Here is a 14969-nt window from a genome sequence, read left to right as displayed (position 1 = left end):
GAGGGTCTCATTTTGAATAGGGGGGCACAATTCACTGCCCATTTCTGGAGGGAGATAATTGGGCTTCTCCATGTGATGCTCTGTCTTTCCTCCGCCCACCATCCCCAGACGGACGGTCAGGCCGAGCGCACCAATGCGACTCTGGAGCAATATTTGCGCTGTTAGGTCAATTACCAGCAAGATGACTGGTTTTCCTTGCTGCCTCTTGCAGAATTTGCTTATAACAATGCCTGCCATGCTTCTACCCGCCAAACTCCATTTTTTGCCAATTTTGGTTACCACCCCAAGGCTTTCCTGTCCACCCTAGCTCCCTCTTCGGTGCCGGCGGCCCATGACTTTTTAGAGGAGTTGCAAGCAGTACACCACCTCTTACGGGACTCCCTCGAGCAAGCCAAGACAGCCTACAAGGCCTTTGCAGACTGGCGGTGCCAGCCGGGTCCGTCTCTGCAACTGGGGGACTGGGTTCGGTTGTCCACCCAATACCTCCCCTCTCACTCGTCCGCTAGGAAGCTTGCGCCTCGCCGCACGGGGCCTTTCTAGATTACGGCCCAGATTAACCCTGTTGCTTTTCGCCTGGCTCTCCCCCACTCCATGAAGATCCATCCTGTTTTTCATCGGTCCTTGCTGTCCTCCCTGGTTTCTGGTGACCCTCATTGCTCGGTCGGCTCCCCCCCCCCCACTGTCAGTGCTGGTGGAGGGGGAGGAGGAGTTTGAGGTTGCGGAGATTCTGGACTCCCGCCTTTCTCGCAGCAGCCTGCAATTTCTAGTGGACTGGAAAGGGTACGGTCCAGATGAGCAATCTTGGGAACCCGTGGAAAATGTGTATGCTCCGTTGCTGCTGAGGCGCTTCCACCAGCTGTACCCCCACAAACCCGGGGCCACAGGGGAGGGGCACGAGGGGGGGGCCTCATGGGAGCGGGGATGATGTCAGGGTGGAAACTGAGCCCATAGAGCTCCAGAGCAGTTCTGATTCTGAGGAGGAACAGCAATCCGTGGGAGAGGAGCCCGCTCATCCCTCACAGGCACAGCAGCTGGCAGAGATTCCTCCTGCCAGCATTCCTGAGATAGATAGTGACCCTAGCAGTGAGAGAGTGCAGGAATGGGGCTTGCTAGACGCTCGACGCAGACGCAGGGAGCGACGAGCGATGGAGGGCGCGGAAAGGAGGCGTAGGGCCCGTTCGGGCAAGCAACGGTCGCGTCCTGTGAACCCAAGGGAAAGAGGGAGGATCTCTCCCTAGCCCATAAGTTCAGGGTCTGCAAGTGATTCTCCTTCAAACGGGGACCAACTGCCTAACCTGGAGCATAGGCTACTCTGCTGTTCCTTGCTTAGTCGCTGGTGATTAGCATCTGAAATAGTCATTAAGTTGTAAAAGGATTAAAGCCTTGAAAAGAATCTTTTTGTCTGTGTCTTGAGTTGGCTATTGGAGTAGACTGAAAGAGGCCGCTAGGGCGCTCCTAACAAGTTGGTTAGGACTGGGCAGTAAAAGTGTTATATAAATACTTAGTGTTTTAGGCTACATTCCTATTCCTAGTATAGGATTGCAGCCTAAAGCACTTTAAAGCATTTATAGTATACCTACTTCCCTAAGTCTATGCCCTATTGAACTCAATAGGTCTTGCTTCTGAGTAGACATATAGGATTGTGCTGTAACTGTCTTTTTATGTTTGATCTCAGCAAAACCCAGTAAAGTAGGTGTGACAAACCCCAACTTCTGATATAGATCCATAGTGCCACCTAGAGCATCTGGTCAGTTGACACCCTGCTGGGCAATCTGAATAGTTTTACCTAGCCTTATCTCATTTCTTTGTCCTCCAAAATGTGAACAAAACCTTAATCCTTTTTCTTGAATGCACTGACTGGTTCCAATCACCTTGGACTTTTAGAGATGTAAGTTACAGTCATTAAGAAGGTAGATCCAGCCACTAGGTAATTTTCTGATTTGCTGGCTAGACCACTGGCATAAAAAATGGAGGCTATCATGTTATTGGACAGACCAACCATCAGTTTCTGCAAAAGGGGTGGCTTTTACTGAGTGGAGATCCCCATAAAAAAGATTCCCTCAGTCCTGCTAGAGCTTTCCTATATACCATCTAACTGGAAGTTAGATGCGCTCCCTCCCTCCCTCCCTCCCTCCCTCCCTCCCTCCCTCCCTCCCTCTCACTGTCAGACCATCCTCTCTGCAATAAACTCAGCATATGCTGTAGGACCCAAGGCTGTACTCAAGCAGGTAATGTGACTAGATAAGTTAGACTGACTTTTTGATTTTTATTTGGAATACTGTATATGTGTGTGATTGTTGCCTTTCCTGTTATTTTCTCCTTGTTGGTCTTGTTTTTCTTAAATAAACTCCTTTTTATATTTGGACATTTGGTAGTTGTTGTTTTTAAGGGATTTCTCCCTGAACTCTTCCCCACATGAAAGACGGCATGGTTACAAAGCTACCGCTTATGTCTTAAGATTTTAAAAAGGGCTTTGGGAAGTTCTCTGTTTTTGGGCTTTGGGAAGGAAAATCCAAAGCACCTTTCTTTTTCCTAGATCTGAGCTGAAGGGAAGGATCTGTGCGAATAGGCCTCCGAAACTCCCCAAGCAGCTAGACAGACTAGAGTATGTCAGGAGGTTCATCCTGACTTGTGGCAGCCTATCAGAAACTCTTTTCCTGGGGAACCTACATAAAGAAGTTGTCCACCAGGAGGAGAAGTTATCCACCTTCCCGGTCTCATAACAGTAAGTCAGTCATTCTCCCATTTTTACAGCTGACAACTGAGGCTGGGAGAGAGTGATTTTTTCCAAGGCCACACAGTGAGTCCATGGCAGAAGTCGGACTTGAGTGCAAGGCCAACTAACACTAGACTGCATTGACCGTTGCTGTGTGAAAGTTTCATTTGCTTTCTGTTAGCAAGGTGTTGACTCCTTACTGGACACAATACTTAATTAAATGCACCCTTTTCCCCAAAGGAGCACTTCCAGGAGCCAATTTAAATGAGGTGGGGAAATCAGGCAACGTAGCTCTTATTTGAATGTGCGTATCCCCTCTGAAGATAGAAGAATGGCATGATGGGGAGATGTTTCATCCCAGCCTTTTTCAGAAATTCTATAATTTTATCCTCTGTTGAGTTTGATGATTCGAGTTCCCCTCCTTACCTAAAAGAACCAGTCAGATGCCAGTATAGGGCTACTAACCATCTTCCTCTTATTTAAAGATTATTTCTGGGATGGCCATCTGAGTAGCTTGGCTTTTCCTGTTTCTTTTAGAGAGAGGAGCTCCCAGTTCCTGAAGCTGATGATGGGAGTGACAAGGAGGATGAACAGCCACAGGTGATTGTACTGAAGAAGGGGGATCTGACTGCAGAAGAAGTGATGAAGATCAAAAAGGAGATGAAAGAGGTTTCCAAGGATGAAGGTACATTTTGGAATGCTAAGTTACTGTCCAGTGAACAGAGAGAAAGGAGTGGGATGAATGCGATCCCATTTTCTTATGAGACTTCATCCAGGGCATTCAGTGTTCCTTACAAAGCAGAGTGACTGTCTATGCAAGGCAGCCTCCTACTTTGTCAGTAACTTTGGGTGTGATATTATCAACCCTTTGCTCTGCTTGCCTGGCTTCCTTATCCCTTCTCTCCATCTGGCGATCTCCCCCTATTGCCACCACTTCTCATTCCTTTGGCTGCCATCTCACAGACCACCTTTTTCCTGTCCATGTTGCAGGTGCTGCAGCTGTTTGAGTTCTGCAGAGGATTTATTTCTGTGCGCTTTCTTTTTCTCCTCTTCTCCCCCCTTCCCACCCTTTTAGATGACAAGTAATGGGAGGAGGATAGGGGGACGTTAACAGCAGGAATGGTGGATGGCAGCAGCAGCCAAGGCAAAGGGACAGGCAGACATATAAATGTTCTGACCCTGAATAAGACAACTCCTTATGTCATTATATATAACACTGTACATGAAGAAGATATACAGCATTCAAGAAATGAACACACACCTTTGTTTGACATGCTTGCACTATCTTTTTAACCACACCTCATCAGGGGGAAAATCCTTAACAGATCACCATCTTACAGAGATATCTTCAGCCAAAAACTAAGTCTTAGGGCGTAATCCTAGGCATGTTTAGACGGGAAAACGTCCTACAACTCCAAGGATTCCCCAGCTAGCCATACTGGCTGGAGACTGCTGTGCATTATAGGACTTTTTTCTGTCTAAACTTGCGTAGGATTGCACCGTTAGATAATATTTTCTCTTAACATTAATTTACTGGTGGAAACTAAACTAGTTTCTAAAAATAAATAAATAAATGTTTATGCACATTTTTTTAAGCTTCCACTTGAATCCTAGAGAGAATTACTGTCCTGTCAAAAGTATTTTTTGCCAGATAAAATTTCATAGAAGCAGAACATGGTAATTGGTGTATAATGCCTTTTTCATGTATTCATTATAATCTCTGGAATTGATTTTTCTGCTGCTTTTCTGGTACATCTGGCCTCTGGGACACTGTAATGTATGCACAAGTCCAAAAACTTGGCAGCAAGTGTCCTTACTCATTCAAGCTATAATGTTATTCTAGTCTTGTTCAATTTGCTTGGTTTCTCCCCCCTCCGCCTCGTTCGTTTAGTGAGCTTTTAAAAAAAAACCCATATGCCACACATTATCTGCCAGGGCATCAAAGTACACTTTCTGCATCCCAAAGTGCTGCTTTAGCACTTTAAGAGTTTATGCTGATGCTGAGCTCATTTTCAGACTTAGTGAGCTGATGTTATTTCCATAACCTTGTGTGCAACTTGACGTCCAACAATGGGGAAAAATAGACTGGGTCTTCAGTACTCTTTAATTCAATATCTGTTTTTTTTAGAAATTTTAAACACTTCTAGGTGGATGAGGGTGGTGGTCTGAGAATTGTGAGGTGCCATGCTGGTGGAAACATTGGTGTGAAGGTCTTCTGAATGAGTGGCTAGATATCCGTGTACAGGTGATGCAGGAGAAAGCCAAAGGATGCTTCTAGCAGGCTTGCAGTTAAGCTACTCAGTGTTTTGCCTGTGGTGAGTAAAGGTTGCCTCCATGAGGCCACAACCTTGCTGTGGGGTTAAAGCTGCAATTTATTCCTTCTGAAAGAACTACGGGCCAGCTTAGAAGGCAACGTGAGCCTGGCATGCAGCACCTTTTACTTAGTATGGGGCTCTGTCATGGCGGCGAAAAGAGAGATCAAATGCTGTGTTCAGTTTCTGTGTTCTGTGAAATCTGAGCACTGTGTAGGCACCATCCCCTTTGCAATCTCCCAGCTCCTGTATTCTAAAAGCCTGCTCTAAGGGCTGCTTCTCACTAGGTTTTTAATGCATACCCCTAAAACACTGTGTGTGTGCGTGCATGTGCACACGTAACAGATGCATATTTTCAGTTGCATTATATCAGCACATGCACCAGGACGCCAGGATTGGTGTAAAATGTGTGCATTTACTGGCATATATAATTTAAAGCTGTCCTGAATCCCTGAATAATTACATCTGACCCTTAGTAGGTTTGGGTTTTATAAGCAAAAAATATACCATAGGTAAAATCCAAGATAAGACTAACCTAAGATCTACTCATTTCAGTGGGCCTACTCTAAGTAGGACTTATGTTGGATTTTACCCCATCATCGTTGTGTGAAAACCCCACACAGATAAAAATGACAAACCTGGGAAAACTGAAACTGTGTGTGTGTGTAGATATGGAACTTTTTCCCTTCTATAATGTGCTGTTTTAAAATATGGCTTTATCTTTCCCTTTTGAAATTCTTTTCTTCATTATTAAAAGTGCAGATTTCTTAAATGTTTGGAATGATTCTATATGGAACCCAGAATGATTTTTTGATGTATCATCTGTTGTCTATGTTGTTTCAACATTTTTATGAAGGATGACACCTTCAAAAGGTGCTCCCACAGAATTCCCAGACAGTTCTTTAAAGTGCCACTTCAAAAAGCACATGGGGGGATTTGGTGGGAGAATTTTCTTTTTGAAGGGGACATGTGTCTCTCGTCTACCCCAGTTTCCAGCTAAAAAGCCTGTTTCCACCGTATCCCCAATTGTGTGTGTGGTTTTTAAATGCAAAGGTGTTTAAATACCAGTTTGATAGTTCTGGGGGCACCTACCAAGAGATAAACTCTGAGGAAAGTGTGAGTGTGTACAAGGATGATGTGCATGGGCACCTTCGTTTGGAATCACTGCTGGCCACCAGATGTTCTACATGGATAAGTGTAGACCTCTGAATTCAAGGCCAGCTCAAGCCCAGCCTAGTGACAGATGATCATCTGTGGATGTCCATACACCTTCATGTGGTGAAGGCCCCATTCCTAGGAGTGGGACCAGACAAGACTTCCAGTGCAATTTGAATGGTGCATTGAATGGTTAGTGTGTTGTCGTTCTGAGTTCCTCCACTTCACGGGCTAGAGAAACTTGAAGGACGCATAGTGAGTCCAGTTAGAGCATGCAGGATTTGTTAAAAAGGATTTATACATGAAACTTGTTCTGTATTATTCCCACTAACATTGGCAGTTATTTTTAAAGCCTTACTTTGCTTGTTGCCATCAAAGATATTCTTCCTGGGCTATCTTCAGTTTTGCTGATCTGCTAATGTTATTGTTCCAGTGTTGTTATTTCTGTGTTTTATTCCACTCTGCCCTAAAATTAACTTCTGCTTCTTTTCTAATAACCCACTAACCATTTAGTCCAATGTATTTTACAGCTGTTGGTTGACTTTCTATAACAATTTTCCCTTCCAAATCCTGGCATAGGCTTTTGTCAAGCTTCTAACATGGCATTTGTTTCATTTACAAATTCCTCCCTGAACTCTTCCAGGATAGATAGCTAATCAGTTTCTGGAGGTCATTGGCCCAAGTTTAGGTTGCAGTAGAAATTCATCACTCTCCATGTATCTGAGAATGGGTGTGATGTATTTTGTTCCTAGCTGAAGGAAAGGTATCTCTTTTTGCAGGCACTCACAAATCAAAGTTGCTTTCCTTCAACATATTAGCTGAGTTGATTTAGGATCTCATCTTTTCTTTTTCATTCTTTCAGCAAACTGCTTGCATAAGACTTTACCTGTAGTCATTCCTCACTGATTAATTCCTTTGTTCCCCACTGCTGACAATGTGAAGTGAGTCAAGGGCTCCCCAAAATTGGTTGGTGTTTCTGAGTGAAAGGTTTGGAACTCTATGAGCCAACTTATTATCTCCTGGTCTTTGTCTGCTGGCAGCCTTTTTCCTTTGTAGGTAGACATAAGAGCTGGGACTGATTTTGGGGAATGTTTCATTAAACACATTTTTATAGCACCTCTTGGACTAGTCCCTCTTGTTTCTACATCATCTCTTAGTGCTGATTTAATAAACAGCAGCTGAGGTGAAATGCCGTCATCCTTTTTCCCACAGGAAAAAGGACATATCCTAAGTCTGTCAGTTCAGCTTATTTAGTTTTTTTAAAACACACACAGAAAATGGAATCAGCCTTGCAAACCACATCCCTTCCCAAATCACCTACCCTTTGTCTGCTGTCCCTTCCAACGACCCAATGAACAGAGCATCTCACCTAAATAGGTCTCCCATTCACCATTGTCTTCTTCCTTCCTAAATAGGGATCTCCACCCAATGAACAGAGCATCTCACCTAAATACGTCTCCCATTCACCATTGTCTTCTTCCTTCCTAAATAGGGATCTCCATTCCCAGGGGGCCCAACTGACCTATATTTCAACCCCCTGGAAGCTAGTGCTGACCAACGGTTCACACACAGCTTCCCTTGCTTTTCAAATGAGACCCTTCAATCAGATTCACTGCAGCAGCAGTTAGGCCTATCTATTTAAGGAGGCAGGCTTGCGAGGGAGCCAGCTCTCTGAGTGTGAGGAGCCCCAGTGATGAAGCATCTCAGCCGCAGCGATAAAGCATCAGCACACAAGTGAGTTAAGCACCTGTGCAGGGTTAGCAACAGGGCGAGGAAGCTAGGGCAGTAAACTCTTCCCTTCCTACTCACACTAAGTAACTGTAAATAAATCACTATAAATAAACTCCCCACCTTCTAGTAACAACTCAGTTTTCCAGGTAAACAAACCCAATAATAGCAGTAGCAATAATAATCACCACCACCACCACCAGTTATGAAGGCAGAAAGCCAGCAGGGGCGCTATCCATTATATTGGCCTGCATGCCACATGTATGACTGCTGGCCAGAAGTCATGGGTGTGTGCTCGGCATAATGAGCTCCTGACTCTCAGGGAACAGGTTCATTCCCCTGAAGCCAAAGTTGCTGACCTGGAGAAGCTAAGAGATGCAGGGAGGTTGGTGGATGAGACTGTCTGGGACCTGTTAGTGGTGTCTCACTCCCAGGATGACAGCTCCTCTGCTCTCACGGAGAATGGGGGTCTCAGGGAAGAGGGAAAAGATACCTTAGAAGGGACCCATTTCTCGGAAGATGGCAAATATCCTCTCGCACCAAGGATGTGTCTCTGCGGGGAGGGGGTCTTGTGGTAGTAGAAGATTCGATCATTAGACACATAGATAGCTGGGTTTATGATGGGCATGTAGACCGCATAGTAAATTGCCTGCCTGGTGTGAAGGCTGCAGATATCATGCGCTGTCTAGATAGCCTAGTAGGTAGTGCCAGGGTGGAGTCAGTTGTCGTGGTCCGTGTTTGTAACCAGTGATGGGGGGAAATCTTGTTGTGAGGACCTGGAAGCCAAATTTAGGTTGCTAGGCCTTTTCTGCTGTGGCACCCTGACTGTGGAATGAGTTCCCTAGAGAGGTTCGCCTGGCACCTATGTTGTACTCCTTTTGGCACCAGGTGAAAACCTTTTTATTTTCCCAGCATTTTAGCACTCTAGTCTTTTAGCTCTGCTGTTTTAAATCTGTATTGTAAATATCTGCATTGCTGCTAGGTTTTATTCTGGTTGTACTTTTATATTGTAGTTTTAAGCTTTCATATTTTATATTTTTTGTTATACTTTAAGGTTTTAATTTTTGTGAACTGCCTAGAGAGCTTTGGCTATTGGGCAGTAATGAAATAAATAAATAAAATAGATAGAAGGTTGAAATTCAGGACCACCAAGGTGGCTTTCTTTGAAGCGCTACCTGTTCCAAGCACAGGGCCACATAGACATGCGAAGCTGAGGAGTCTCAATGCAGAATGAGACAGTGGTGCACAGGGGAAGGGGTTCAAATTTGTTAGGCACTAGAGAACATTTTGGTGCAGGGGGGGAGAGGTTCAAATTTGTTAGGCTCTGGAGAACATTTTGGGACAAGCTGGGCCTGTACAAGAGGGACAAGCTTCAGCTGAACCAAAATGGACCCAGACTGCTGGCATTAAACATAAAAAAGGTGACAAAGCAGCTTTTAAACTAAACCCTGGGGAAAACCGGACAGGAGTTGGGAAGCTTCTGGCTTAGGTCAAATCATCGCCAGGGGATGAAAATGTTTTTGATTGCCCAAAGGTAGAAGGGCAGGAAATAGGTCATGAGCATATATGGTGGAACATGATAGACAATCAAAGAGGCCTAAGTGCCATAGCAAAACATGCACACGCCAGAGACATCTGGAGAGGGACACCGTGTATTGGTGTTTCTATGCAAATGCTAGAAGCCTCCAAGCCAAAATGGGAGTGTTGGAGTGCTTGGTTTAGAAGTGCTTCAGTTTACTGACAAATTGAAAGTAAATAAATTACTGGGCCCAGATGGTATCCATCCTAGAGTTCTTAAAGAACTCAAATATGGAATTGCTGATCTTCTAACCAAAATATACAACATGTTCCTAAGATCAGCCTTTGTACCAGAGGACTGGAAGATGGCCAATGTAACACCAATTTTTAAAAAAGGTATCTGGGAAATTACAGGCTGGTTAGATTAACATCTGTTCTGGGTAAATTGGTTGAAAGTGTTATTAAAGATAAAATTAGTGAGCATATGAAAGACAAGCCCTGCTGAAAAAGAATCAACATGGCTTCTGTAAAGGCAAGTCCTGACTCACTAACCTTTTAGAGCTCTTTGAGAGTGTCAGTAAACATGTAGACAGGGGTGATCTGGTAGACACTTTACTTGGAGTTCCAAAAGGGTTTTGATAAAGTCCCTCGGCAAAGACTCCTGAGCAAACTTAGCAGTCATGGAATAAGAGGAGAAGTCCTCTTATGGATCAGTAATTGGCTAAAAAACAAAGCAGAGAGTAGAAATAAATGGTAAATTCTCCCAATGGAATGGTGTAAATACTGGGGTCCTACTGGGATGTGTACTGGGACCAGCGCTTTTCAACTTATTCATAAATGATCTCGAATTAGGGGTGAGCAGTGAGTGATGTGGCCAAGTTTGCAGATGACACCAAATTATTTAGGGTGGTTGGAACAAAATGGGATTGCGAGGAGCCCCAGACTGGGAGAATGGGCATCAAAATGGCAAATGCAGTTCAATGTAAACCACTACAAAGTTAGTGAGTGAGCTGGGATTTTTTAGCTTTGAAAAAATGCGAGTAGGGAGAGACATGACAGAGGTGTACAAAATTATGCATGGTGTGGAGAAAGTGGACAGGGAAATATTTTTCTCCCTCATAATACTAGAACCCAGCATCATCCCATGAAGCTGACTGGTGGGAGATTCAGGACAGATAAAAGGAAGTACTTCTTCATACAGCACATAGTTAAACTACGGAATTTGCTACCACAAGACGTGGAGATGGGCACCAATTTGGATGGCTTTAAAAGGGGGTTAAACAAGTTCATGGAGGAGAAGGCTATCAATGGCTAATAGTCCTGATGGCTATACGCTACTGCTTCCAGTATCAGAGGCAGTATGCCTATGTGGACCAGTTGCTGGGGAACATGGGCGGGAGGGTCCTGATACACTTATGACCTGCTTGTGGGCCAAACAACAGCTGTTTGGCCACTATGTGAAAAGAATTCTGGACTAGGTGATGTCTGATCCAGCATGGCTTTTCTTAAAGCGATGCATAGCCCTCTCAGTCATTGAAGCCTACTTGCTTTTGCTTCTTCTATGCCCATGGGCTTTGTTTCGTTTGAATCGCCTTCCTAATCTTCACCTGCTCTTCTTGCCAGCCCTTGCTGCGAGCCACCTTCTTCTTGGCAGCACTGGGAGAGTCGTTGGTCCTGTGTTGCACCAGGTATTAATTTTGTTGGAAGCGGTGGTGGCTTCAAATGGAGACATGTGCCATAGGAGACTGGGCTGAGCTGTGGACAGGAAGCCCCCATGGATAAAATGAGACCTTGGATGGGAAGGCAAAGAGAGATAGCACCAGCCCAGCTCAGTTTGCCTTCCTTTTCTGCTGTAGAGAGGCAGTGGCATAGAGCAGTAATGTAGAACAAGCTCCTGGCTTCACTGAGGTCTGAATTTTAAACTCTTTGAATCCATAGCTGAGTTACGCTTGGTAAGTTCTAAAACTGATTTGAAATAGTGTGATCATTGTGATTGGAGTACACTCTGTATCAGCCTTCACCAACCTGGTGCCCTCCAGATGTGTTGGATTCTGGGAGTTGTAGTTTAACCCACTTGGAGAGCACCAAGTTGGGGAAGTCTATGCTATAATACTCTTCCTACTTTTTTCATATTTAATCTACCATTGCACTGCTTTTCATGACAGCCTTGATGAAAAAGGTACCATGTTCCATCACAGCTGTGGGTTTATTATAAATCTCAAGATAATGGTGGTGTAAGGGCGCAGAGTAAGTTATTAAATAAGGATCAATCAACCACACTGTTTTTGGCAAGTTTCTATTACAAAATTGATTTTTAAAACATTCTGTTACTTAGTTAAGAAAAATGTGTTGCCCAGGAGAAGCTTAGATTCTTTAATGCTCTGTCATCTATAAATCATCTAAATTGCAAGCCGTTTCAGCACGAGGCTTTCCTTGTGATTCATGGCAATAGCTTTCATATCTAGCAAAACAGTTTTGAGATGCTTCAATCTCCAGTACTGCTAGTCTCAAGAGTTTATCTCCATAAACTTCCCCAAGCAAATGAGTAACATATATTAGCATCCACATATCATATTATGCTTACCTTACATGTACTAGGGTTGCAATCCATCAATCACTGCTTGCTGTACAATCACAATTTATTTCGGGGGGGGGGCATTTAAATGAATAGCATCTGTACAGCAGTGTTTGGTGGATCATGTTCATTGATGCTACATGCTGGCCCAGTTCAGATGTCATGTCACACTGTGATTTGGCTGTTGTGAACAGGCATTAGGATTGTGCCCTCTATCCTCCCCTTATGTGTTCAGATTCCATCCCTCACTTCCTGGTTTATGGTAACTATAGCTTGCTGTGATGTCTGTTTATTTATTTATTTCATTTCTATACCACCCAATAGCCGAAGCTCTCTGGGCGGTTCACAAAAATTAAAACCAAACAGCACACAGTAAAACAATTTAAAATATATAGAACATTAAAACCACAATATAACTATTGTTGTTGTTGTTGTTCAGTCGTTCAGTCGTGTCCGACTCTTTGTGACCCCATGGACCATAGCACGCCAGGCCTTCCTGTCCTGCGCTCTCTCCCGGAGCGTGCTCAAGTCCATATTCATTGCATCAGTGATGCTATCTAGCCATCTCATCCTCTGCCGTCCCCTTCTGCTTTTGCCTTCAATCGTTCCCAGCATCAGGGTCTTTTCCAGAGAGTTTTCTCTTCACATTAGGTGGCCAAAATATTTGAGCTTCAGCTTCAGTATCTGTCCTTCCAATGAGCACTCAGGGTTGATTTCCTTTAGGATGGACTGATTTGACCTCCTTGCAGTCCAGGGGACTTGTAACAGTCTTCTCCAGCACCACAGTTCGAAAGGATCAATTCTTTGGCGCTCAGCCTTCCTTATAGTTCAGCTCTCACAGCCATACGTTGTTACTGGGAAAACCATACCTTTGATTAGACGGACCTTAGGCGGCAAGATGATGTCTCTGCTTCTTACTATGCTGTCTAGGCTTGCTATAGCTTTCCTTCCAAGGAGCAAGCATCTTTTAATTTCATGGCTACAGTCACCGTCTGCGGTGATCTTGGAGCCCAAGAAAGTAAAATCTGTCACTGCTTCCATTTCTTCCCCTTCTATATGCCAGGAAGTGATGGGGCCAGATGCCCTGATCTTCGTTTTTTTAATGTTGAGTTTCAAACCAGCTTTTGCACTCTCCTCTTTCACCCTCAACAAGAGGCTCTTTAGATCCTCTTCGCTCTCTGCCATTAGGGTGGTATTGTCTGCATATCGGAGGTTGTTGATAACTCTCCTTAATTCCGACCTGTGATTCATCCAACCCGGTGTTTCTCATGATGTACTCTGCATATAAGTTAAATAAGCAGGGCGACAATATGCAGCCTTGTCGTACTCCTTTCCCAATTTTGAACCAATCGGTTGTTCCATGTCTAGTTCTTACTGTTGCTTCTTGACCCTCATACAGGTTTCTCAGGAGACAGATAAGGTGGTCTGGTACTCCCATCACTTTAAGAATTTGCCAGAGTTTGTTGTGATCCACACAATCAAAGTCTTTAGCGTAGTCAATGAAGCAGAAATAGATGTTTTTCTGGAATTCTCTTGCTTTCTCCATGATCCAGCGAATGTTGGCAACTTGGTCTCTAGTTCCTCTGCCTCTTCAAAACCCCGCTTGTACTTCCGGTAGTTCTTGGTTCGCATACTGCTGAAGCCTAGCTTGTAGGATTTTGAGCATCACCTTGCTGGCATGTGAAATGAGTGCAATTGTGCAGTAGTTTGAACACTCTTTGGTGTTGCCCTTCTTTGGAATTGGAATGTACAACCACAATAAAACCTAGCAGCAGTGTAGGAGTTGGAAATACAGATTTAAAACAGCAAAGCTAAAAATTTAGAAAGCTAAAATGCTAAAATGCCTGGGAAAATAAAAAGGTCTTCACCTGGCGTCGAAAGGAATACAATGTAGGTGCCAGGCGAACCTCACTAGGGAGCTCATTCCAGAGCCAGGGTGCCACAGCAGAAAAAGCCCTCCTCCTAGTAGCCACCCGCCTCACTTCCTTTGGCAGGGGCTCACGGAGAAGGGCCGCTGACGATGATCCTAAGGTCCGGGCAGGCACATAAGGGAGGAGGCGATCCTTCAGGTAACCTGGCCCCAAGCCGTTAAGGGTTTTGAATGTTAACACCAGCACTTTGAATTGGGCCCGGAAATGGACTGGCAGCCAGTGCAGCTGGAAAAGTACTGGCGTAATATGAGCTCGCAGGCCAGTCCCTGTTAACAATCTTGCTGCCCTGTTTTGGACCAGCTGAAGTTTCCGGACCGTTTTCAAAGGCAGCCTCACGTATAACGCATTGCAGTAATCCAGACGAGAAGTTATCAGAGCATGGATAACTGTAGCTAGGCTATCTCTGTCCAGATAAGGGCGTAGTTGGTATACCAGCCTAAGCTGATAAAAAGTGCTCCGTGCCACTGAGTTCACCTGTGCCTCAAGTGACAGTTCTGGATCCAAGAGCACCCCCAAACTACGAACCTGATCCTTTAGGGGGAGTGCAACCCCCTCCAGAACAGGTTGAATATCACCTAGCCGGGCAGACGAACCACCTACTAACAGTACCTCCGTCTTGTCTGGATTGAGTTTGTTTATTGGCCCTCATCCAGTCCATTACCGTGCCCAGGCACTGATTCAGAACAGCCACTGCCTCACCTGGGTTTGATGAGAAAGAGAGGTAGAGCTGGGTGTCATCCGCATATTGATGGCACCTCAGCCCATACCTCCAGATAACCTCACCCAGCGGTTTCATGTAGATGTTAAACAGCATGGGGGATAAAATAGAGCCCTGTGGAACCCCATGGCACAATTGCCATGGCACAGAGCAATAATCCCCCAGCACCACCTTCTGGAATCGGCCATCCAAGTAGGAGCGGAACCACTGTAGTGCAGTGCCCCCAACTCCCAACCCAGACAACCTATCCAGAAGGATACCATGGTCGATGGTATCGAAAGCCGCTGAGAGGTCCAGGAGAATCAGGGTTGCACTC

At 44.8% G+C, this 14969-nt stretch overlaps 1 protein-coding gene across 1 annotated transcript in view; it reads left to right on the top strand.

The window, feature by feature from the left end:
• The window catches only part of KIAA1143 (KIAA1143 ortholog), a 31074-nt gene that overhangs the window by 11983 nt on the left and 4122 nt on the right, over positions 1–14969 (top strand). The window contains exon 2 of the mRNA XM_084858099.1: positions 3254–3401. Coding sequence (XP_084714225.1) covers positions 3254–3401 — 148 coding nt within the window. The remainder of the gene's footprint in view (positions 1–3253; positions 3402–14969) is intronic.

This window comes from Heloderma suspectum, chromosome 5 (genome assembly GCF_057233095.1).
Source record: "Heloderma suspectum isolate Gila_16-S chromosome 5, 16-S_ref, whole genome shotgun sequence".
Taxonomy (NCBI): Eukaryota; Metazoa; Chordata; class Lepidosauria; order Squamata; family Helodermatidae; genus Heloderma; species Heloderma suspectum.
Note: the sequence above shows the minus strand (reverse complement) of the source record. Positions and strands in the feature narration are given on the sequence as shown.